The 22,828-nt window shown below is 43.4% G+C and overlaps 2 protein-coding genes across 3 annotated transcripts in view; one reads left to right on the forward strand and one right to left on the reverse strand.

Annotated features, from left to right (window-relative positions):
• Positions 1 to 809: 809 nt before the first annotated feature.
• On the reverse strand, positions 810 to 11,579 carry LOC117801545 (atherin-like). 2 transcript variants are annotated; one of them, XM_034656607.1, is made up of 2 exons: positions 10,681 to 11,579; positions 810 to 1,007 (listed from the first exon to the last, which is right to left on the reverse strand). In XM_034656607.1, the coding sequence occupies exons 1-2, from the start codon at positions 11,549 to 11,551 to the stop codon at positions 970 to 972; spliced, it is 909 nt and encodes a 302-aa protein (XP_034512498.1). In that variant the 5' UTR covers positions 11,552 to 11,579; the 3' UTR covers positions 810 to 969. The 2 variants fall into 2 exon arrangements, 1 of the variants encoding a protein (XP_034512498.1); XR_004624181.1 differs by having other exon boundaries at positions 817 to 1,007; positions 10,433 to 11,579.
• MAN2A1 (mannosidase alpha class 2A member 1) overlaps positions 11,236 to 22,828 on the forward strand; it is a 172,577-nt gene continuing 160,984 nt past the window's right edge. The window contains exon 1 of the mRNA XM_002919942.4: positions 11,236 to 12,142. Within this exon, the coding sequence (XP_002919988.2) occupies positions 12,008 to 12,142 (135 nt within the window). The 5' untranslated portion in view covers positions 11,236 to 12,007. The remainder of the gene's footprint in view (positions 12,143 to 22,828) is intronic.

Below are 22,828 nucleotides of genomic sequence, written 5' to 3' on the forward strand. Positions count from 1 at the left end.
AGTTATATGTGGAACATAAGGAATAGCATGGAGGACATTAGGACAAGGAAGGGAAATTGAAGGCGGGAAAATCAGAGGGGGAGTCGAACCATGAAAGACTACAGACTCCAGGAAACAAACTGAGGGTTTCATAGGGGAGGGGGGGAGGGGATGGGTTAGCCCAGTGATGGGTATTAAGGTGGGCACATATTGCAATGAGCACTGGGTGTTATACGCAAACAATGAATCATGGAACATTACATCAAAAACTAATGAAGTACTGCATGGTGATTAACATAACATTAAAAAAAAAGAATTAAATGGGACAGCACAAATAAAGCACCTATCATACACTGGTCATTTACTATATAGAGTTCATTTCTTTCTATCCCCATATTGGACTTCCTTTAGTAATTAAGATGATTAGTAAGATAATTTGGGGGGAAATTCTCTTTAAAATACTTATAAAAAAAACCACACCCTTCGAGGAACATAAAGATTCACAAAGACAAGAGGAATAGCTCTAAATGCCATTCAAGAGCAAATAGACTTCTATTATGAGCCAGAGCAATCCATTATGAGTACTACCAATTCACCCCAACTAGTGGCTCAAGGCCCAAGTAATCATTAATTCATTCAATGAAAATTTATTAAGCCTTGACATTGCTAGACATGACTTCATTCATTAAGATACAGTGATAAATCAAAAGGTCCCTGACTTCCAGGAGCTTGCATTCCACTGGAAGAGACAGACAGAAAGTAAGTCAATAAATAATTTCAAATAGTGAGAAACACTATGAAGAAAAGGCACTCTTCCTTTAGCTCTCTTTCCCTTACCTTCTCAGAAGTTTATTATGTTACTTGATTCATCTTCTCTCTCAGCTTCCTTTCATGGAAGGGAAAGCATAGGGAGGTGAAGATTATGCCAACAATGGCATAATTCTCCTAGGCTGGTGAGTAGTTTCAGGATCTGCGAAGGGTCTGGGCCTGTCACTGTTTCATGGATGCCAGAAGAAAACACGAGATGCCTGGATTAGAGACAAAAAAGCATGTCAAGGGGCACCTGAGTGGTTCAGTTGGTTAAGCATCTGTCTTTGGCTCAGGTCATGATCCCAGGGTCCTGGGATTGAGTCCCGCATGAGGCTCCCTGCTGGGTGGGGAGCCTGCTTCTCCCTCTCCCTCTGCCTGTCATTCCCCCTGCTTGTGCTCTTTCTTTCTGTCAAGTAAATAAATAAAATCTTTTTTTTTTTAAAGCATGTCAAAGCAGCATGGGCATGATGTTGGTTAGTTTCCCATGTCTCCCAAATCCTAGAGGGTCTAAAGGAAGTGGTCCAGATGGATGCCATACACATAGCAGATTTCTGTCACAGGCCAAGGAATACTGAACTTGGAGAATTTACTGCTTTTATAGTGTTTGGTAAGCAAGCCTGTTATTTGTTTGGGAGGAGATATCACTTGGTTGCTCAAGTTTGCTCACTGCAAGCACAATCCTGAAATTGACCCAAGTAAAGAGTAGTCAGGGTCTTGCATTCTTGGCATACACAGAAATAATGTATAGAGGTGCTCATGGCCCTTGGAAGACTAATTTTCCCAACAGGTAGGAGATAAAATGATGGAACCCTCCATCCTTTATAGTTTTATGCAATTATAATTATTAAGTTTTCTTAAGTTCTTACTCCCTTCCAAACTTTAATCTTAGATGTGATGTATTTTGGCAACTGAAGAGTTCAGTCAGACTTAGAGTGGCAGCTGGCAGGGGAAGAGATAAATTTGCCAGTTTTACCAAATATAACCTGAGGCTCTTGTAGAGACACAGACCCTCTCATCATAATCAGAATGGAGCTAGACCTCATACCTTCCAGAAACCTCATCCCAGGCTCTATTCCCGTTCAAGATTACATTGATTGCCCATTTTAACAAACCTCAGCTACTAAAATGTATTTATGTTGGTAGGGAAAATAGTATATGTTCCTACCCCGAGCACACCTCACATGGCTATTGCTCTTGCATCCTGATACAAAGGGCTCTTGCTGGATCATCCTCACAGTCAACTTTCCTTGGGTTCTGAAGCTATGGAGCAATACCAGGGAGAGAAAATCGTAGACTTGCTCCATGACATATCAGTGTTGTCCAAATTACCTATGTGGACTCCATTATCCACTTCCTGTAATGGTTATTTCAAATGTTCTCTACCCTACTCACTTTTTCATGGGACTACTTTTCCCCTCTTGCAGAGAAAATGGAAGGTATCTGGGGAATGCTCTCCTAACATATTGTTTGTTACCTCTTGTAATCCTACAGCAAATGCTGAAAAATGGCTATTAAGTATCCCAATGTGGCATGTTGGAAAATGGAGCTTTGGAGATATCATATAACTTTCCCAAAGTCACAAAAGTTATGTGTCCTGGAGAAGGAACAAGATTGAATCATTACGATATGGGCCCTGCCCTCACGCAGCTTCCAGAGAGGGTAAAATAAAAATTCTGTTTTTTTAAGTGTTCATGTAAAAAGCTCTAGCCTCCTAAGCCACAGAAACATGTGCACTATAGAGAATGTTTGCTTTTACTTTTCCTAGATACATTTTCTCATATCATAAGGATTCGATCTGTAGCTGTTTGTTTCCCTAATGGCAGAGCTAATTGCCCTGATCCAAAGGGCGAATAAAACTCTTATCTTCCCCAAAGCAAAATATTGTATCATGGGATAGGCACCTAGGTTAGTTCTGAAGGTGCTGGGGAGACTGGAGTGTTATCTTTACAGTTATTTAAAGTCCAACTAGGAACAAGGCCCTAGAGCTTAGAAACATCTGGAGAAAGGAGACCCTTTCAGCAGATGAGGAGGAACAGTTGCATCCTTTATCTTCATAAACATAGAAAAATCACTTCTTCTTGTCCCTTGTCTATAGAGTATCTGGCCACTCATGTAGAAAATTTTTCATTGGCTTTCATAATACCGCCCCAGGGTAAGACCTGAAGCAAGCTGGGAGAGTGGAGCATGCAGTTCTTATCTACTCTGGGGTAGCAAGAAATCTGCCTCTGATCCAGAACACCTCATGTGCTCATTCAAGATAAAATGAATAAAGATAAATATTAAAAACACAACACTAGGGGCGCCTGGGTGGCTCAGTCAATTGATCATCTGACTCTTGATTTCCACTCAGGTCATGGTCAGGGTTGTGAGACAAGAGTCCTGTGTTGGGCTCTGTGCTCAGCAGGGAGTCTGCTTAGGATTCTCTCTCTCCCTCTCCCTCCGCCACTCCCCCGATTGCATGTGTGCTCTCCCACCCCCTCTCTGAAATAAATAAATAAAATCTTTAAAAACCCCCACAACACTAAACATTTCAGAGAAGGGATAAGAACACAAATATTTCCAGACCATGAAATAGTTATAACAAATACCTGGTAATATTTGAAGAGGTAGAGATAGTGTTTGAGCTTCTTTGTGTAGAACGAGTAGAAGTTTGCTGATGGACAAGGCTGTTGAAAAGCATTCTAAACATAAGGAATTATACCAAGGATTTCAGGTGCACCTTTGTTCAAGTTGTTATAAAATTGGGCCTTTCTTCAAAGTACTTTATTTCCATATATCACAAAACTGTCATATTAATTTCATTAGAATAAGATAGTCTACTGCCATCTTCCAGAAGATAGTTCTAATAACTACACAAATTGACAATATCAGCAATACATACAGCACCTCTTAGAGATGTTCTATGTATGGTCTGTACAACCATACCCAGTGGCCCTGTCTGCTTGACTCAACAGGGAGAAAGCAAGTTGTTCAGCACGACCACTGTGAGGACTATGTGTGAAAGACTGGGGGTAGGGGGATAGGCTGGATAGAAAGGCAGGAGTCAGAACTTGAAGAAACTTAGGGTTCATACTAATGTGATTAGAATTGGATCTGAAAGCTCTGGGAAACTACTGATGGATTTTAGGCAAGAATGTCTGACAGGCATTTTCACAAACCTGGATCATTGGAAAAGTGGTGACAGTAGGATAAGTCAGGAGTCCTGGTAAGAGGCCAGAAGACCACAGGAGCTCTATGATAGGAAGGGACAGGGAGGAGGCTGACTTCTTTGGCCTCAGAGGGAGGGGTGGGGTCTTCTTCCTGTCCAGAGTGATTCTCTCCTCCAGGGCTATTGGTCCCCATCACTGTCCACCTTGATCTTTCACTTAACTCTTCTTTTTCCTGTGTCTTCAATCTCTTTCTCCACTTGTTCCAACCCTGTAGGCTTTGGTTGCCCCAGTATGTCAAAGTCTTGATTCTGCTCACCCTGTTTTTCTGCATTTCCTCCTGTATTAGAATGGCTTTACTCACTCTTCAGATTAGGAAAATACTACCCTTCTAACAAGAGGTTGAATAGTCCCTAAGCAACAGTGTGGTAGCTAACAGACCCACAAGGATTCCTACTGAAGCTACTAGGTTGGCTTGCCACACTTTCAGAGATTCAGCCAGTAAAATGACAATAGGCTCAACTGGAATAAGGTAATTTATTACTTACATAGCAAAAACAATATCAGCATAGTGTCACCTCCCCACATCTCTATCTCCACAGGATGATACTGAACTGCAAGGACCTAATGAGAGAGACAGAGGTGATGGGTTGATCTGTTCCTGAGAAGCCATCTAACCTATAGCCTGACAGTTTCTAGATTAACACAGAAGCTTAAAGCTAGAATTGAAGTGGGTTGGAGTAAGATGGAAAGTCCTATGCTTAAAGCTAGAATTGAAGTGGGTTGGAGTAAGATGGAAAGTCCTATGCTCTACTGAAACTAGGGAGCTTGATAAGAAATGGTTTGATAGAAGTCTGCTGCTCACAAGAAGCTTATCTCCCCTTGGTCACAGAGGAATTGCAGGGCATTCTACCAAGACTGATCAGACATGCCTGTCTGGATTATGTGAAGACATGGAAGGTCATGTGGTGGCTGGGCTGTACCCCAATAACTCCACCTCTGACCTTTCCAGGTATCGAAGTAAGAATTATTTTCAGGAGTTTAGGCCACCCATGAGATTACCTAATTAACTGTACTGATTGATGGTAGGGGCTTGAACCAAATATTTTCCATTCATCTTAGGCCACAGCAGATGAAAGTGACCGTGACTATGACTCCTAACAAGATGGTCAGGCTAACCTGAAGGATAAATTGTAAATAGGTTCCCCATCCAGAGCCAAGACAGTTAAGTATGTCTCAGGCGTTGTTGATATTGACCTGAGAAAGCCATACTGCTTTCTCCCTAAGGTAGAAGATAATTGTTCCACCTTTCCTGATTCATTAATCTAAGTGCAGTACTAGGTGTTGGCATTTGAATATATTCTCCCTTAACTGGCCATCAGGAGGTCTAGGGCAACATGATTGTTTATAATCACTTGTATTAGAGATTTTACACTGGTTTATGTTTGTCAGGCAAGTATGGGTCTGATGTCTACATAAGTACCCTATTGGGGGCATAAGCTGTATTAGGAGTATAAGTGTCATTTATAACAACAAGGGTAGGTCAATTTTGTGTCCCCTATGGTGGACAAACTCCTTGATTAGAGCTAAACAATTTCCTGCAAAGCAGGCTGCAGTGCTGCTTCTGAAGAGGACAATCTGTCTATGAGAGCCAACCAGTCTAGCCCTTATGGTATAGACTGTTCCAGGTGAACTAGATTCTGTTAATACCGAAATTGGTAGTGACTTCGGCAGTGGCATTTTGCTGACATGGGGGTCAAGGTTTAATTCTTCAGTGTCTGAAGGAAAATCTGTTAAGTTTTTGTCAGTAGGGTCAGGAGGGAATGATAGATACAGCAATGAGTTAAATTCAGCAGTGGCTCTGGTCTGGAAAAAACGTACAAGAAAACTTTTTTTCTTAGATGATAGAGAAACCACAAGGGACTGGCAGTAATATCAAGCTGGGGGGAACCATATTAATGTCCAGAAAATTAATCTTGTTCTGTCAATCTCAGGTGGAGGTCATCTAGGTGAAAGGGCAACAGTCCTTAGTTAAGGTCTAAAAACTAAGGATCTAAGTCCTAACATCTAAGAGTCTAGGATTTAAGTAAAGAATGTGTATTCAAGGTTACAAAGGCATTCTGAGATAATAGTCCAGGCCAGGTGTCCTATAAGTGAGAGCCAAGAGAGGCTTAATGATTCTTTCCCCAAACCCTGACTTCCCAGGATTTAGGGTATTCCTCTCCTACCAGCTGGGCTGTTCATTTCCTTCCATAGCCACATGATTGGTATGACCAATCTCTGCAGAAATCACTTTCTTTTTTCCAATCCTCATCATTTCTTTTTTTTTTTTAAAGATTTTATTTATTTATTCAACAGAGATAGAGACAGCCAGCGAGAGACGGAACACAAGCAGGGGGAGTGGAAGAGGAAGAAGCAGGCTCATAGCAGAAGAGCCTGATGTGGGGCTCGATCCCATAACGCCGGGATCACGCCCTGAGCCGAAGGCAGACGCTTAACCGCTGTGCCACCCAGGCGCCCCATCCAATCCTCATCATTTCTAACCCACACCATTTACTTGGATTCATCTCTCAGTGGTTTTTTGTTTTTTGTTTTGTTTTGTATAGCTTGTGCCATCCTAGAACTTGTCCCACCCTAAAGGTGGGGACATACGAGGACCACTTTAAGAGTTATCATCTCATACTCATGACTTTCTTCTGCACTCTAGTTCAAATATATCTTACCAAGGCATCTGAAATACCTGCTACTTCCAGTTCATCGGGTCCAATTAGCATAATGTTGTCATTATGAACAACCAAAATGAACCAGTGCGATGTTTTGTGGAATGTCAAGATGATCAACATTTCTGTAGACTATATTAATAAGGAGAACTGATGTGCCCCTGAGGTAACAATGTGAAGGTATACCATTGGCTCTGTTAGGTAAGAGCCAACTGCTTCTGCTGGTTTTTATAAATAAGTATAGAGAAGATGGCATTAGCTAAATCAGTAGCTGTGTAACAAGTACCAGGTGCTGTACTGATTTGTTCCAGCAGAAATACCACACCTGGAACAGTAGCCCCAGCTGAATTACCTCGTGGTTAAGTTTACAGTAATCCACATTTTTCAAGATCCATATGACTTTTGCACTGGCCAAACTGGTGAGTTAAATGAGAGTGTGATAGGTATCACTACCCCTGCTTCTTTCAAGTCCTTTTTAGTGGTACTGTTTCTGGTTTATGATATTGGAAGACAGTGAAAGTTCCAGGAGTGTCCCACTTGGTTCTTCCTATTATAATGGCCCCCACCTCATGGGTTAAAAGCCAATGTGGGGGAGGGGCATCTGGGTGGCTCAGCCGTTAAGTGTCTGCCTTCGGCTCAGGGCGTGATCTCGGGGTTCTGGGATCGAGCCCCGCATCAGGCTCCCTGCTCTACTGGGAGCCTGCTTCTTCCTCTCCCACTCCCCCTGCTTGTGTTCCCTCTCTCGAAGGGCTGTCTCTCTGTCAAATAAATAAATAAAATCTTAAAAAAAAAAAAGCCAATGTGGGGATACTGACAGTCTTAGAACTGAGAACATAACTACAAAGTTCATGTGTGGATCAAATGAACTAACAGAACCAACATGAGCTAAACCTTCATCTAACTACTGACCAAGATAAAAATCCAAATTTGGTTGGAGCATAAAAGTGGTGTTTTATGTTCTTAGGGATTAGCATCAGTTCAGATCCAGTGTCTAGTAAGCCTCAAGAGATCTGCATATTTCCTTTTCTCCAGGGTACTGCCATTCTAGTAGATGGCTACACAGCTTTTTGGGGAAGGCTTGGGCGAACACTTAAAATGTGTACTGTAGCAATGGTGCAAGATCCTTCCTTTTTTTTTTTTTTTAAGAATTGGTAAAATTATATTTTATATAATGTATTTAATCTAACTCATTATATCCAAAATATCATTTCCAAATATAAGCAATGTGAAACACTGAGATATTTTACAATTTTTTAAAGATTAAAAAATAGATGTTTATTATGGCATTGTGCATAATGGCAGAAATCTGACCATGGTCTGAGGGGTCTATCAATGGTACTACTGCTGTGACCTGTGCAAGGTCCTTCCTGAAGGAGACTCTCCTTCAATCAAGGGGTTCTGGGTCTGTGAACTGGTTTAGGTCTGAATATTGAGTGAGAGGCTGTGATGGTCCACTCTACTGACTCAAGTTAGATTTTACCTACCTAACTTAGAGCTTTTGCTATTATAAATATCAAGCAGTACTCTATTAGGTTGGCTATCTACTTTGTTTCTAGGGCATCTCTGTCAGCTAAGGCATCTGATTGCTTGCACACACCTGCTACCCTTTAAGGCAAATAGACCCACATCATATTTGGTGCCTAAATGCTGCTTGTCCTCTGCTATTCTCAGGTCCTCTCATCTCCAGTGAAATCCAGAACCCTATCTCAGTGGTTGCCTCCTCTGTAGTCATACATGGCCTACAGAGGGGAACATCCATAGAGATTTTCGAAGATGCATGTCTTCCTCTCACCAATTTATTTCTCATTTTTTCAGTGAAGGGAGTGTCTCTGGGCCTTTGATGGAATGCAGTTGAGAATGGGCATGCAGGTCGTGTAGGGTAAATCCAGTATAACATTTCCCTAAATCTTGGGATTCCCTCTTCCACATGTCTGAGAAACTCGGGCACCTTAACCTCACAAGTTGGGTCCAAGTTTTCATCAATCAACCAAGTAAGCTGTTAGAACCACCTCTAGCTGCATAAGCTGAAACATATAATTAACACCATATAATAAATTTGGCTCAATATAGTGTTCTACTCCATCCTCCATAGTCTAACACCCTTAGAAGCCACTCCCACACATGTTCTCCAGGTTTCTGTGTATGTATCAACGAGGTATTTCTTTGCCTATGTATCAATTTTGGTGTTTAAGTTATTTCTTCCTTCACCAGTGTGCACCTATTCCCCCAGAAGCATGCTGGGATTCGACCCTAGTTAAGAGTATAGTGGCAATAGAGGGTGACTGTGGTGGGTTGTGAGAATGTGAATTTCCTCTCAAGGTATCGTCCCCGGTTGAGGCTGTCACAAAGTTTTCAAGCAGAGGAAGCCCACCTCCTCAGACACTGGAGGGCAACCTACTTCCGCTGGTAAGAGAGGCCCAGAGTGACTTAATGGTTCAAGATTGCCAGTTTCATCTGGGTCCAACCCATTCTGAGCTTTGAAGTCCTATTATTTAATCATCAATACCCTTTTATGTGAGAAACTTGGCACATCTGTGAATTCAATGCAAGTTGTAGTTCAGTAACCCGAAAATTAAAATTTTGTGTTCGGTTTTTAGAAATACCATTTTTGTTGTCCCAATAAGAGCCTCTTTTAGAATTGTTACAGATGCTCTCCGGTTCTTGAGCCATAACTTTGATCTGTGCTCGTCATTTCTCTTTGTAAGTATTCAAAGGAACTCAAAAGAATCCATCTCACGCCACAGTCCTTACAGTCACCTTATAGCCATAACTGTCAAGTGTCACTGCCACTTGCCCCCCCCACACACATGCTTCAGTTGGTACTTCATCACAATCAGCTACAGGCAATTAATTAATTGGAATGCCCTGTGTGCCATGAGTCACTCACATCTTATTTCCCTTTGGCCAGGACCTCAGCACTGAGCTCAAGCCAAAGGCCCAATCAAACCAAATTCCTAACCCCATCTTTCCAAGGCTATCTCTTGGGGTTACAGGTAACACTTAATAAAAATAAAAAGGCTTAAGCAAAATGATTATAAACTATAATAGAGGATTAATGAGAGATGCACTAGTGGGAAGACAACCCAAGAGAATATACAAATAGCAGTTGTACGGAGCTAACCTTATAATTAACCCCTGGGTGGGAGCTAAAGTTCCCCAAGAAGAGCTCCCCAACCTGTCCAGACTTTATTGGAGAGAGAAGAGTCCCCTCACTCTGGCTCACCGAATGGCAAAGAAGTAACACCTGCAGAAATATGCCCTGTGGAACTTACTACAAATCTTGTCTCTAGAGAGCCTGGAAAGCTATTCATGGGGTAGTGGCTCACCGTAGCGCATCCACTACAGAACCACTAGAGTTAAGGATGAGCCGGTAAACGTCCCGCCCAGCATTATTGGAACTTGGCACTGGAGAAAGCCAGGTATGCTGCAAGCGCCCACCTACACATACACCAAAACCAGCAAGAAAAACCCTTTTCTGGGGCGCCTGGGTGGCGCAGTTGTTAAGTGTCTGCCTTCAGCTCAGGGTGTGACCCCGGCATTCTGGGATCAAGCCCCACATCAGGCTCTTCCGCTATGAGCCTGCTTCTTCCTCTCCCACTCCCCCTGCTTGTGTTCCCTCTCTCGCTGGCTGTCTCTCTCACTCTCTGTCAAATAAATAAATAAAATCTTAAATTAAAAAAAAAAAAAAGAAAAAGAAAAACCCTTTTCTTCCTGTAATGTCTCTTCAGCGCCCTCTACTGAAAAAGCCTCAGTGGCTGCTAGCAAAGGAAAACTTACTTAAAAGGGCCCAGATCCATTTTCACCGTGCAGTCAAAAAGGGCGGATTTGGAACAGCGCGGCAACAGAGCAATAACCCGCATAAGCATCACTTCTTAGACTCCACTCAGAAACTCTGTAGCCAGCTGTCGTTTGGCAGTCTCCTTTCCCTCAGGTTTCACCAAGAAGTCACCAAAAGCAACAGAGGAAAAGATGAGTCTGAAGAGAACGCAAAGCCCCTTTCTCCCTCTATTCCTACAGCCCCTCACCGAGTTGCCGTCCCAGGCACGCCAGGCCCGGGTTCTCAAGGACAGGAAACCTGGGCAGCAAAAAGGAAGTGGGGAGAAAGCTCAGCCCCTGTGGAACCGGGGCTGCTGGCGCCTGAAGGCCTCTGAGGGCCTCACTTCCACTCAGGCTGCCTGCCAGCTCACAAAAGCCCTCTGAGGTCTTCTCTCCGCCTGGGCGCAGGGAGGCGGGCGCTGGGCGGGCCCGATGGGCGGCGCACTGTGATTGGGCGCCGGAGGCCCCGCCCCTATTCCGGCGCGTCGAGAGGGGGCGGGGCCAGTCGCCTGTTCGGCTCGGGGGCTGCGGGCGCCTATTGACCCAGCAGCCGCTTCGCAGCGGCTGTTTCCTCCTGCTCGTGGTGGGCGGTGTAGGAGCGCCGAGTGGCGCTGGAGAACCGGCGCTTCCTTTAGCAGCTGCCGCCGCCATCTCCGCATTTACGGGGCGGGAAGGAGGGAGGGGACTCGCGGCTGCAGCTAGAGCGGGCTTCTCTCCGGGGACGCTCCTCTCCTTGCGCTCCTTTTCCTCCTCCGCGCGCCGCCGCCGCCGCCCGCCCCCTGCGCCCTCCTCGCGCAGCCCGGGTCCGGGAGGGGAGAGGAAGGGGCGCCGGGGGGCGGGAGAGGCCGGCGGGCGGGCGCGCGCTCGGAGGAAACTCCTGCTGGATCCGTTCGTCCCCGCGCCCAGGGTGCACCCCGGCCCAGCCTCGGCGGCGGCGGTGGCGCTGACGGCGGTAGCAGCAGCAGGAAGGCGCTCTGGCGGGGGCGGCGCCGCGGGGGCGGTCCTGGCCGTCCCGGCGCTAAGTTGTGGGGCTCGGCTCCTCCCGACCCGGTTCCTTTCCCCTGGGCTGTTCGGACCCATCTCGGTGCTGTCGACCCCAAAGCCACTGATCCCGCACCTCCTGGGTGAGGGGGACACGCCTGCCCTCGTCGAGAAAACTTTTCCTGCTGACTCGGTCGGGGCGGCGGTGGCAGGAAGTCCGGACAGCGACCTCTTCGCCTGCCCTGCGCGCCCTACCGGGTGCGGGCGCTGAGATCTAGATCAAGTTTGCGGGGGCTCCTTCCGGGCTGCAGGCGGGTCTCGGCTTAGGAGAGACGCCCAACCCCAGGGAGGGCGGTGGGCCCGGGCGAAGGCCGAGGGCGTGTGGCGGCGCCGGAGACAGGGTGCGGAGCGCGGTCGGGATCCGCACCCGCAGCCAAAAGCGCAGAGAGCAGGAGCCCGGGAGCAGGGAGCCTCCGGCGGCCGCTTGCAGGAGTCCACAGCCCGCTTCCTTCTTCGGTGAGGACAGTGTCCTGGCCTCGAGTCTATCGAGGAAAAATGAAGTTAAGCCGCCAGTTCACCGTGTTCGGCAGCGCGATCTTCTGTGTGGTGATCTTCTCGCTCTACCTGATGCTGGACCGGGGTCACTTAGATTACCCCAAGAGCCCGCGCCGCGAGGGCTCCTTTCCCCAGGTAAGCACCGGCGTCGGGCTCCACGAAGGTAGGCGTGGGGGCCCGTAGTTCCCCGCTGCCTCGCGACCTCTCCCTCCTGCCGAGCCTCTGCGCTGGGGCAGGGTGAGGCCGAACCGGAGGATCCGATCCTCTTCCAGCCCGGGCTCTGCAGCTTGCGGACGGCGGTGACCGCGACCCGGGAGCCGCCTCCTCCCAGGCGCGCCCGAGTTAACAAAGTGCCGGGCGGCATGCGGCGGCGGGATCGAGCTCAGGGCTAGTGGCCATGTTCCCTCACTCCTAGTCGGGCCTGTTGGTGTGGCCTCGGGCACCTGCCGGCTGGAGAACCGGCGCAGCGCCCGGTTACCGCTTTTGGGCAGCCCCTCGGCCCACACAGGGTTAAGCTGCACAGCCCCCCCCCCGCCCCCGAGCGCCCCCAGTCACGGAAATTGATCAAACAGACCCCATCTGGTCTGTTTTTTCACCCCACTGTCTCTGGAGAAATAAGCAAAAGTTTATTACGTGTTGCAGACCTCTTAGATGTGAATATGTAGGTTTGATTTTAGTGTCGTCATTCTTCAGCTATTACATAGGGTTTGTTTGGAGCAGACGTGGGAGCCCAGCAGGGAAGCGCGTGTTATACTCCAGCCCGAAGCTGTGGGGCGCTCAGTCCTGCGCCCAGTGGTCAAATTCTCCATCGAGTTGGGAAACCACCCGTCTTAAGTCTTTTATATAAAGTTACTAAAAATAAGCAAACAGACAGTCGGCTCTGTTTGGAAAGATGCCGTGCCGCCTGTGAGATGTTTGAAGTTCTTTGCCCATGACCTGTACTCTTCAGAAATTTTAGTGAAAACTGGGTGTTATGTAGTATCCTCTAATAAATGAGCCTGCAGAACTCGAAACTGTGACAAGCTGATACAACAACTGCTTGACTAGGAGATACTGAACAAGTTGACGGGGGTTTTTCTTTCTTTTGTGACAACATAAGTGACCAGAGAGTATGCTTGCCATTTGTTCTTGTGATGTGCTGAGGCAAAAGGCTTGAATTTAATTGAAATTAAACTACTAACTTTACTAGAATTCTCAAAGTGCAAAAAAGACCTCTTTGTGGATACAGAGCCCTCAAAATATTTTGCAGGTGAAAGGTGTTAAAAATACTGTTGTAAACATGTGTCAAAAATTTTAAAAAGCTTTTTCTCTTAGTATGATGGAGAAAATACAGTGAGATAAGCACTATGGAATGTCTTTAAATCTTGACTTTAGAGTTTGTCCAGTGCTTGTTGATGAGACTGAATAAAAGTTTAAAATCGGGTAAACCCTCTGAAGCCATAGCAAAAGGAGTTCTAAGCCTTGCTTAATATGTTGTATAATTTGGCAGCTAAACTTGCTGTGATTCACCCCCCATACCACATTTTCAGAATTTTTTTCATTACAGGAAAATTCATAAAAGCTGATATATTTTATTTAAGCTGTTATCTTGAATAATGATCTTTGGCTTTGGCTTGACGATCACTTGGAAATGATTTATGCAAACATCTGGGGCTGGGGTTCTCTGGCAACCTTGACATTTTACTGTTTCTAAAGAAGTGAGTGACTCATTCAGTTACTGGGAAATCTTAGGCAAAGTTAATTCCAATATTTTAATATCCAGCCTTAGTCCTCCTCAGGGGGCTTAAGTTCTGCATAGAGCAGAATGCATTTGATGGAAAGTGACAGTGGCTGCTGGAAGAGAAGGCTCTTGTCTGTATTGTTTTGTGTGCAAGGGGAGAGGATTTGGAAGGTGGAGCTTTTTGTGCTTAAGGTTGACATTCTCAGATTTTCAGGACTGGGTTTTCGGTTCAGGAAGAAAGCACTTTTTTGCTGATTTAGTTTTGGAGAACCACTCAATCCCCAAACAGGTGGGCAGAATAAGCACTCTGTAAACCTAACTTTTATATGCCTGACATCAACCTATGTGTCTTACAGGAGAAACTCCATCCCCACCACCCAGTAGGTAAAAAAACTGAGGCACAGAGAGATTAACTTGCCCAAAGTCACACAGCTAAAAGCTGAGATTTGAACAGGCGGCCTTTGGAGTCTAGGCTTTCAGCCACTATACTATACTCTTAGTAATTCTTTGCCTACCTTTTAGGTCCCAGTCTGCCTGCAGAAAAGATCTGATGTGGAAGATAATTTCCATGTTACTCTGTGGTTCCTTAGCTTATGACCTTTTTTTTTTTTTAAAGGAACTTTCATTATGAAGCTCTAACAAATGTGCTCCTTTTTCTGAAACATTTAACATTTGAGATTTATACCTCTCCCAGAATGTCTTGTCGCTCACTTTAGAGCTAAACATTGTAATGAAAACCATTACGCAGCACAGCATCCAGCCTTTGGGTTGTTTTTATTTTTTTCATTACTTCTAAATCCCATGTAAACCTTAATTTGATGAGAACACCATGCATAACAAAACTAGCTTGCAATAGATAACACATTTTCTGTGAATTTGAAGCAAGCTAGTCCATCACTATATATCATTTTTGGTGTCTAGGAGAATGATTTATCTAGAAAGGGATTGATTTCTGTTGAATTTTAGGTTAGGATTAAGGATTTTAGTTTCTTTAAGTCAATGTGGAAACTTCAGTTATATATATAGTCCATTTGGTAAGCAAGGTATGTTTTCAAACCATCCTAGATGGAAAACAATCTATTTGCTATTATTCTGGCTTTCATTCTTTTCCCTTCCTGCTACAACTCTGTTTTTCACCACTTGGCCAGACTCTGGGGTGGCAGTAGGCCCAACTCTGGGTGCTCCCGTTTTTCCCACCCTGGAGGAAAGAGGAACAGCCTACCTCTGATATAGTCTTTGGAAGGCTTTTCCCTTTGTTCCTCGGAGGAATTCCTTTGAGGCTTGGAAGCAACAGGCAGCCTTGTTTGTGTTAGCTTCTGTGTATATTTCAGGGTTAATAAATCTCAGCTAGAAAAATTATTAAAAATTTACACTGCAGTTGAGAGGCTGACCAGGGCCTAATTCCCTGAAGATGCTTTGAGGTAATATAAGAATTCGAGTAGATGGAAAAGAGAGGCATTGTTAAGGTACTGAAATTCTTCATCATTTCTTATAAGCAGATTTCACAAGTTGCTTACTTTCTGCATTGTGTGTAATAGATCTCCTATTAATTAACAGATGATCAATTTTTAAATTACTAGTGTAGACTATGACCATAAGGATTAATATTTTTTTTTAATGATATTTATTTATTTATTTGACAGAGATAGAGACAGCCAGAGAGAGAGGGAACACAAGCAGGGGGAGTGGGAGAGGAAGAAGCAGGCTCATAGCGGAGGAGCCTGATGTGGGGCTCAATCCCATAACGCTGGGATCACGCCCTGAGCCGAAGGCAGACGCTTAACTGCTGTGCCACCCAGGCACCCCGGATTAATATTAACTCTTAGAAGTGTCTTCAGAGATTGGAACTCTGATGGAAAATGTGAAAGTGAAGTTCAGACTTCATCTTTGCCCAGATAATTATTAAGCAAGAAAGTGAGAATGTCTTTAAGATATTTGATTAAAAGACTTTGGAATTTGGAGTCTTTTATGCCTTTTGGATTTTTTTTTTTTTAGAGGCAGGGTGGGGCAGAGGGAGGGAGAGAGAATCTTCAGCAGGCTCCGTGCTTGATCTCACAACCCTGAGATCATGACCTGAGCCAAAATCAAGAGACTGGATGCTTAACGGACTGTGCCACCCAGGCCTTTTGGATTTTAACTGTCATTGTGCATAAACACATATAAAAATATGCTTAAATGCTCTACATCTCTAGTACTTTTTGAAGAGTCCATAGTTGATGTTTAATAAAAGTTGACTTTAGTCTTCCAGTTGTTTTTTCTTTCAGAAATCTGAGAATCTTATGATACATGGAAAAACGTGATCATGCTTGCTTCTCTATACTCTAGTGCACTCCATAAGTATAGCACTTTTCACTGGGGTTTGTGCAAGGGTGTATAAGGGAGTTAGTTTCATTGTGGAGGGTATAATGTTTGAGATCTGTGACTTTGGCAAGTGGTGGAACTTTGAAAGTGGTGGCAAGCAGGCATTGAAGGAGGAATGCAAGAACATGGAAGCATCTGGAGAGGCCGGTCTCCACCATGCCCCTTGAGGTCAGCAATTCTGCAGGATCCCTGCCCAGCATATTTCATGAAGACCCAAGCTCACTTCCTATACACCAACTGTGACAAGAGTGCATCTAGTCTGAAGGCTTAAGTTTATTATTATTTTTTTAATTGAATTGAATTTTGTGCCCAGGTCAGCCCTGCTCTCAGGGCCTAAACAAATACTTTTGTTTGGGAGATGTTGCAATCTTATTTATTTGAAGGGCATCATCTCTCTGACTCATTAATTAACATTAAGGGGTATCTGGGCTGTGGGCAAATTGACTAAAATTACCACTTTTTTTGTTGTTTTAACTTTGAGTCAGCTTTTGTATTTTGTGATAGCTGTTAAAACGGCCTTTTTTTTGACAGACTGGAGTAAGTGTTGAGATTTTTCCTAGTAGTTGTAGTTCAATAGCAGCTGCTCATCCCCTGCTTGAGTTTTCATGTTTTTGAGCCAGTGGTCTTACTTTTAACTCTCTTCAGAAAGATCTTTAAGAGAATGTGAAGATATTCAGTAGCTTGGGATAGGATCTCTGGTTGCTGGGTTATACAGGCCTTACCTGTGCTTTTGGGCCCTTCTGTCTTGGTGGTCAAGTTCCTGGTAGCATCAGCTTTTACAGTACACATAGCACTGAAGAGAGGAGGAAGAACTCCCAAAGAATGAGTTTTGCTTCTTGTTATAGTTGTGATTACCAGGTTGATAAGGAGCACAGAGGCAGACCATTTTGACTAAAATTGGTTTCTGTTTCGGTTGTAAATTTCAAGCCAAGCTGCTAATTTTAAGGCTGAAACCATGTTGAGGTTCAAACAAATTTGAGGGTTGATTGAACTCAGTGGAGTTCAGACTTCGTGCTTGAGTATTGCCAAATTTGCCTTCTGATAGGCAATAAATCATTTGATTTGAATGAACCAAGTCTCTTGAGGTTGTAACGTAACTCTGTTGTGAGGTAGTGTATTTAATGTAATGTTATTTGTGCTTTTATGCAGAAAAGCTCATAGCTGGTATCTAGGAAATATGTTGAATTTGTAAATCTGACACAGCGTTTTCCAAATAAAAGACCAACTTTGAAGCACTTTAGCTTCAAACTTCCATACTCTACCTTTGACTGCCTTACAGCCTCATAGCTATTGCTATTCGGGGCTGGGTAAGTCTTTGGTGTGGGGGCTGCGTATTGTAGAATGCTTAGCAGCCTCCCGGTTTCTACCCATATAAACCAGAAACACCTTCTTCCCTCTCTCAGTTGTAGCAATGAAAAATGTCTGCAGACATTGCTAAATCTCCTCTGGGGGAGAAAAAAATTAACCCTGTTGAAAATCATTGGCAGCAGTCTAACCAAAGGCCTATTCTTTATACCCCTGGCACTTTGTTAGCATTTTGCATTTTGGGAAGGAATGATCAGAGGCTTAGTTCTAATACTTAAAAGGATAACTAGCATTGTATGATGATTGAAATGTATCCTTTCTCCGGATGCCTAAAAATGCTCTTACGTTTTCAGGATTCTAAATTCCAGTATACTACAGAAAATACAAGGGTAGATATTATGTTCATAGGCAAATTAAAGAAAAAGTAGAGGATTTTTATAATGAAATTTCCTTTTTAAAAAATTGAATATATTATTCTGAGAAAAACTTTATGGCCAAGTGATAGTAAATAGATCTTTTACTTTTTGCCAGTTGAATTAGAGGTTAATTCCCCTTATCTTTTAGCATAGGAAGAACAAAGATAATGCTGTTCAGTAATAAGGTGGTGTAAAAGTCATACACAAACATAATTTGAGATGTCTGAAGTTTTCTTAAGTAAGCTTTATTTCTGTTAATTCTGATGATTCGAGTTACTGCATTTTGTATTCCTTCTTGAGAAAAAGCAGGAACAGAAACTGGAAAATAAAGTGGATGATTTCCCTCTTGTCCAATTCATTTTGTTTTAAATAGCCTTTTTTAAAGAAAGGACCACAGAAGTGGGGTAGGAAGAGAATGAAGTTCTTGGCGAATGTTGTCCTTCCTTTCCTTTTGTCCCCAAAGTCTCTGGTCTTGAACTCTGCCTAAGTCAGCTAACTGTGGGCCAAATCTGGGGGACCACAAGCTAAGAATGGTTCTTATGCTTTCAAATGGTTAAATATTTCATGATGTGGCCACACTCATTTCTCTACAAATCGTCCCTGGCTGCTTCTGTGCCACACGCGTGGAGCAGAGCTGAGTATTTGCCACAGAAACTCTCTGGCTCACAGAGCCTAAAATATTTGCTGTCTGGCCCTTGACTGAAAAAGTTTGCCAGTCCCAGACTTAAACTGTATTTCTCTATTATTAACATTAGAGGCAAATAGTGTGGTTCGATCTGTTGAAGCAGAGGTGTGTATTGGAAACAAAATTCTTGTCACCTGGTTATTAGATAAGCATTAGCGAAACTTAGTTTGTATTTTAAGAGTGTGGTTTAAAACTGGTGTTATACACATGTTTCATAGATTTCCACGTATCCTTGGGGGAACCTCTGTGCTGGAGCATGGACACGCTTGACATGTTTAGTTTGTTTCTCTTCTGTCCAGCCTGCAGGCTTCTCACTATAGGACTGCTCTGGGATGGGGGGTTCTGGGGCGCGAACTGTGCAAAATTGATCCATAGTCTCAAGATTGAAAACCGTGACTTTATTGTATTTTGGATTGGCTGTAATTCACAGATGGGCTGCATTCTGGGCCTAATCAGACAGCTTGGGTTAGTTAGGATTGTGGAGGGAGAGCCTGGGTCTATCAAGGATGGAAATGGGCAGTCCCCTGTGGGACCCTGAAGGCTGCACAGCTTGGAGGTGGAGAACTAGCAGGTCTACAGGGGCACTGGACTGCTACTCATCAAAGAGGAATTAATTCCTGCTAATTTTGAGCCGCCTTCATGCTTCTTGAAGATTACCTGTGACTTTCTTTATTCCTTTTAGCACAGGCCCCCACCCCAGTTGTGTCCTCAGAGATTTTACTATCATTAAATTGCAGTACACTTAGTCCAAACAAAAATAAGTGTAATGAGTCTCATTGAGTGGTGTTGCGATTTTTAAGTATTTTTTTCCCATTTTTAAATGTATGCATTTCAGCATTTTTCACATTCATGTGGATTTCTCACTGGCTTCCTTTGCAGGTAGTCACCTTCGGGAGTCAAGAGAAATGAAATGCTTTTTCCAAGGGCAGAGCAGGCCCCAGATGTGACCTAGTCCCACCAGTGAACCTCATTGTCCTGAATCAGGAGCCTTGAGAGCCAGGGAATTTGCCAGTGTTTTTTTTCTTTTAAACACATATTTTCTTCCAGGACTGATTGTGTTTTGTAATGCGAAGCTCTTCTTCCTTCAGGATGAGACTGTATTTTGGGGCTGAAGATAGACTTTGCAGCAATTCACCCCTGTTCCTTCATACCACTAGTGTGGAAGAATGTGGGATATGTGGGTCCTGGCCTTTGTGGTAACATTTTTACCTGTGGAACATTAGAAGATGGAAGCCAGAGAATATGAATTATTCTCAGAATTACTTTCTCATAAAAATGTCCTGAATTTGCATTTTGAGAATCTGTGGAGGTAGTCATTCTCTTAATAGTTACCAGCACCCCTAGAAAAGTCATAATATGATAAAGTCATATGTAGAATTTTAGAGTAGGGAGGGTCCTTCCAGGGCAGATAATTTAGTCTTTGATTTTTTCCGATAAGGACACTGAGACACATAAACAGGCATCATCAATTTGCCCTGGGACCCATAACCTGTCATAGCATACCCAGGGTATGCATCCTGGCCTGTAATTCATTGCTTTCTGTTGTACATTACTCGGCATATATTTAAGAATTACTTTGTGTTAAGTGCTGTGGAAATTACGATAGATGTACTAGATAATGTCTCTTGCTTTGCAAGAGCATCTTAGTTATTTGAGGCGATGCGACTGTCATTTGTGAAACAATTAGAGACAGCTGAGTGTTATTTGATTACTCATTAAAAGAGTTAGTGTTAAAAAGCTAGAATAGTGCCTGGCACTTAGTATGTGTTCAGTAAATGCTAGTTATTTCTAATGAACAGAGATTTATGGAGTAGCCATAAACAGTGCCAGGCACTGTTGTTGTATGTTCTGGGGATATAAGAGCTAAGAATAAAATAAGAGTCCATGACCCTCATTCTTATTCTTGGCATAAGGGCAGAGGCCTTAAAGGAAGTTCAGCACTAATTCCTGGTAATGGCCTGGCTCAAGTTGACCAAAGGACCTGGGACCAGAGCTCGGCTTTTCTAATTGGGTAGGACTTTGAGGGAGAAGGAACATTCGGAGTGTGGAGAATCAAGGTTAAGGCTTGGGTCATGAAGGAGCCTGGCACCATGAGAAGAGGTGAGGAGATTGGTTTGATTTGGAATCTCCAGTGCTTGTGAAGAGTAGTTGGGAAAACATGGTAGGTAGTTCGGGATCAGGTTGTGAATTGCCCTGGGAGCTGGTCGGAGAAGTTATATGAGTCAGATGGTAGTGAGCCATTCAAAGTTATTGAGTATGTTAGGAAGCTGCTTGAGAAAAGCCATGTTGGAGAATTAATTTCATAGAAAATTTTAGACCTGGAAGGGAGCTAAGAGTATTCAATCTAGATTATTCTGGTAGCAGTGTGTAGGAAGACTCAGAAGCAGGAAGGCAGCTGAGAATCTGTTTAAGGTAATACAGACATAAGGCACTAAATCCCTATACCAGTATCAAAATGGCTAGAATTAAGAGGAAGAGGAAAATATGCAGACTTTATGTAAAAAGAAGCATCAGGGCTTTCTAACATTTTTATAAAGGGTAATGATGGATGTGGCTTGAATGGAACAATTTTTCCCACCTTTTTCCTTTGGGGTATTTGGAGAATTAGCTGATACCCTTTGCAGAAAGGGATAGTTTGGAAGATAACCTGGTTTGGGGCGCCAACCTCAGGTTCACGTATGATGAGGTAGATGTTCGTAGGATAGCCAAGTGGGCTGCAGTGCCCGAGTGAGAGGTGAGCGACGGGAGATGCTGACCTGGTAGTCAGCATAGTCAGAGTGGATGAGCTCACTCGGGACTGTGCTTTGTGAGAAGAGAGCAGACAGCCAAGGAACATTTCTTAAAGCCAAAAGCTATGCTTCTCCTATTAAGATGATTGTGTAGCAGATGCTAATAAAATGAAGCAGCTTGTATTCAAATTGTCAGAAACCAGCTCATTGATCAGCATACCTAAGAAAAGATAAGACTATCATAAGGAAGGATTTCAAAGAAGCATTTCAGTAAGAAACTAAAAAAGACCCTTTTCATTTTTGGCCCAAATTATGGAGTGAAATGATTTTTTTTTCTAGGTTATAAGAACAGAAAATAGATTACCGTGTGTGTGTGTGTGTGTGTGTGTGTGTGTGAAAGAAAGCGGGAGGGAGAGAGAGAGAGAGATAGAGGGAGAGATATAGGGAGAGAGTAAGGGGGAGGGAGGGAGAGTTGAAGAGAGATGGATTTATTAAAGATCAAAAGGCAACACTTGAAATAGGGGCTTCATAGCTCAAGGTTGTTTTGAAGATCAGACAGATTTCTGAGTACCCTGGAACTGCCTCTTGTTGATAGTAAAGAAGAGCCCTTCCTTTTTGATTAGTGGCTGACCATACCCTTCCCCCAAACTGAAGAGATAAGAACGGTCTATGGCCCAAGGCCAACTTTTTGAAAACTTATAGGGCCCAATGACAACAATACTTGAAATGCACTATATTTCTTACAACTTTTAGGGAAAAGATCTAATCAATAATTGTTTAAAAGAAAGAAAAAAAGACTTAAGAATCCAAGACATTTGTATCCTTAACTCATATTTATAGCTGATTTTACGATACTTGGAAATTTGTTTTCAATATATTTTTACATATCCTATCGTGCCGTACTATTATGTTTGTTGCTTCTGTGGTGTTTACCATGCCCCACCTTGCCGTTGTAGATTGAATGGCTCAGATGGACTTTTATAAAGTTTGTAGGAAAGGATTTTTAAAACTTTAGAATCTTTGCTGCTTGAAATGAAAAGTTAGGAAATTCAGAATTTATAATAATTCAGATGGAGCTTGCCTAGACACTCACCTTTCTCCTAAGGAATAGACAGGGCTTATTCAGAAAATAATTAGTATAAATAAGATTGGAAGCAGGCTGATTATCTTCTTAAGACAACACTGTCTTCAGAGGCCCCCAAAACTTTTCTGTATGAAAAAACATCTTAGACATGTCAGTTGCATTTATTTTAATAAGCTAACACTGTTTAGGTTGATTTGCTTTTTCCACTACCGACAGTTGTTCTCTTTTTACATTAAAGTTGTGTTTCTGAAAATTACTTGGGTAAACTTATGTTGATGGAACTTTTATCATCAGATCCTAAAATACAATATATGCCATTCTTCCATGCAGAATGGATTTAGGTGGTATAAATAGTACATAATAACAACCCTTGTGCCTAAAGACAGGCATATCTCACAAAATATAGGACAGATTAGCAGCACAGACCAGCAGTCATTGATCAGATGACGTAAGACAGCATGACCCTGGTTCCCTGGGAATTGTTGCCGTCCGAAAGCATATCCTATGAACATTCATGCATG

This window comes from Ailuropoda melanoleuca, chromosome 3 (assembly GCF_002007445.2).
Source record: "Ailuropoda melanoleuca isolate Jingjing chromosome 3, ASM200744v2, whole genome shotgun sequence".
NCBI lineage: Eukaryota > Metazoa > Chordata > Mammalia > Carnivora > Ursidae > Ailuropoda > Ailuropoda melanoleuca.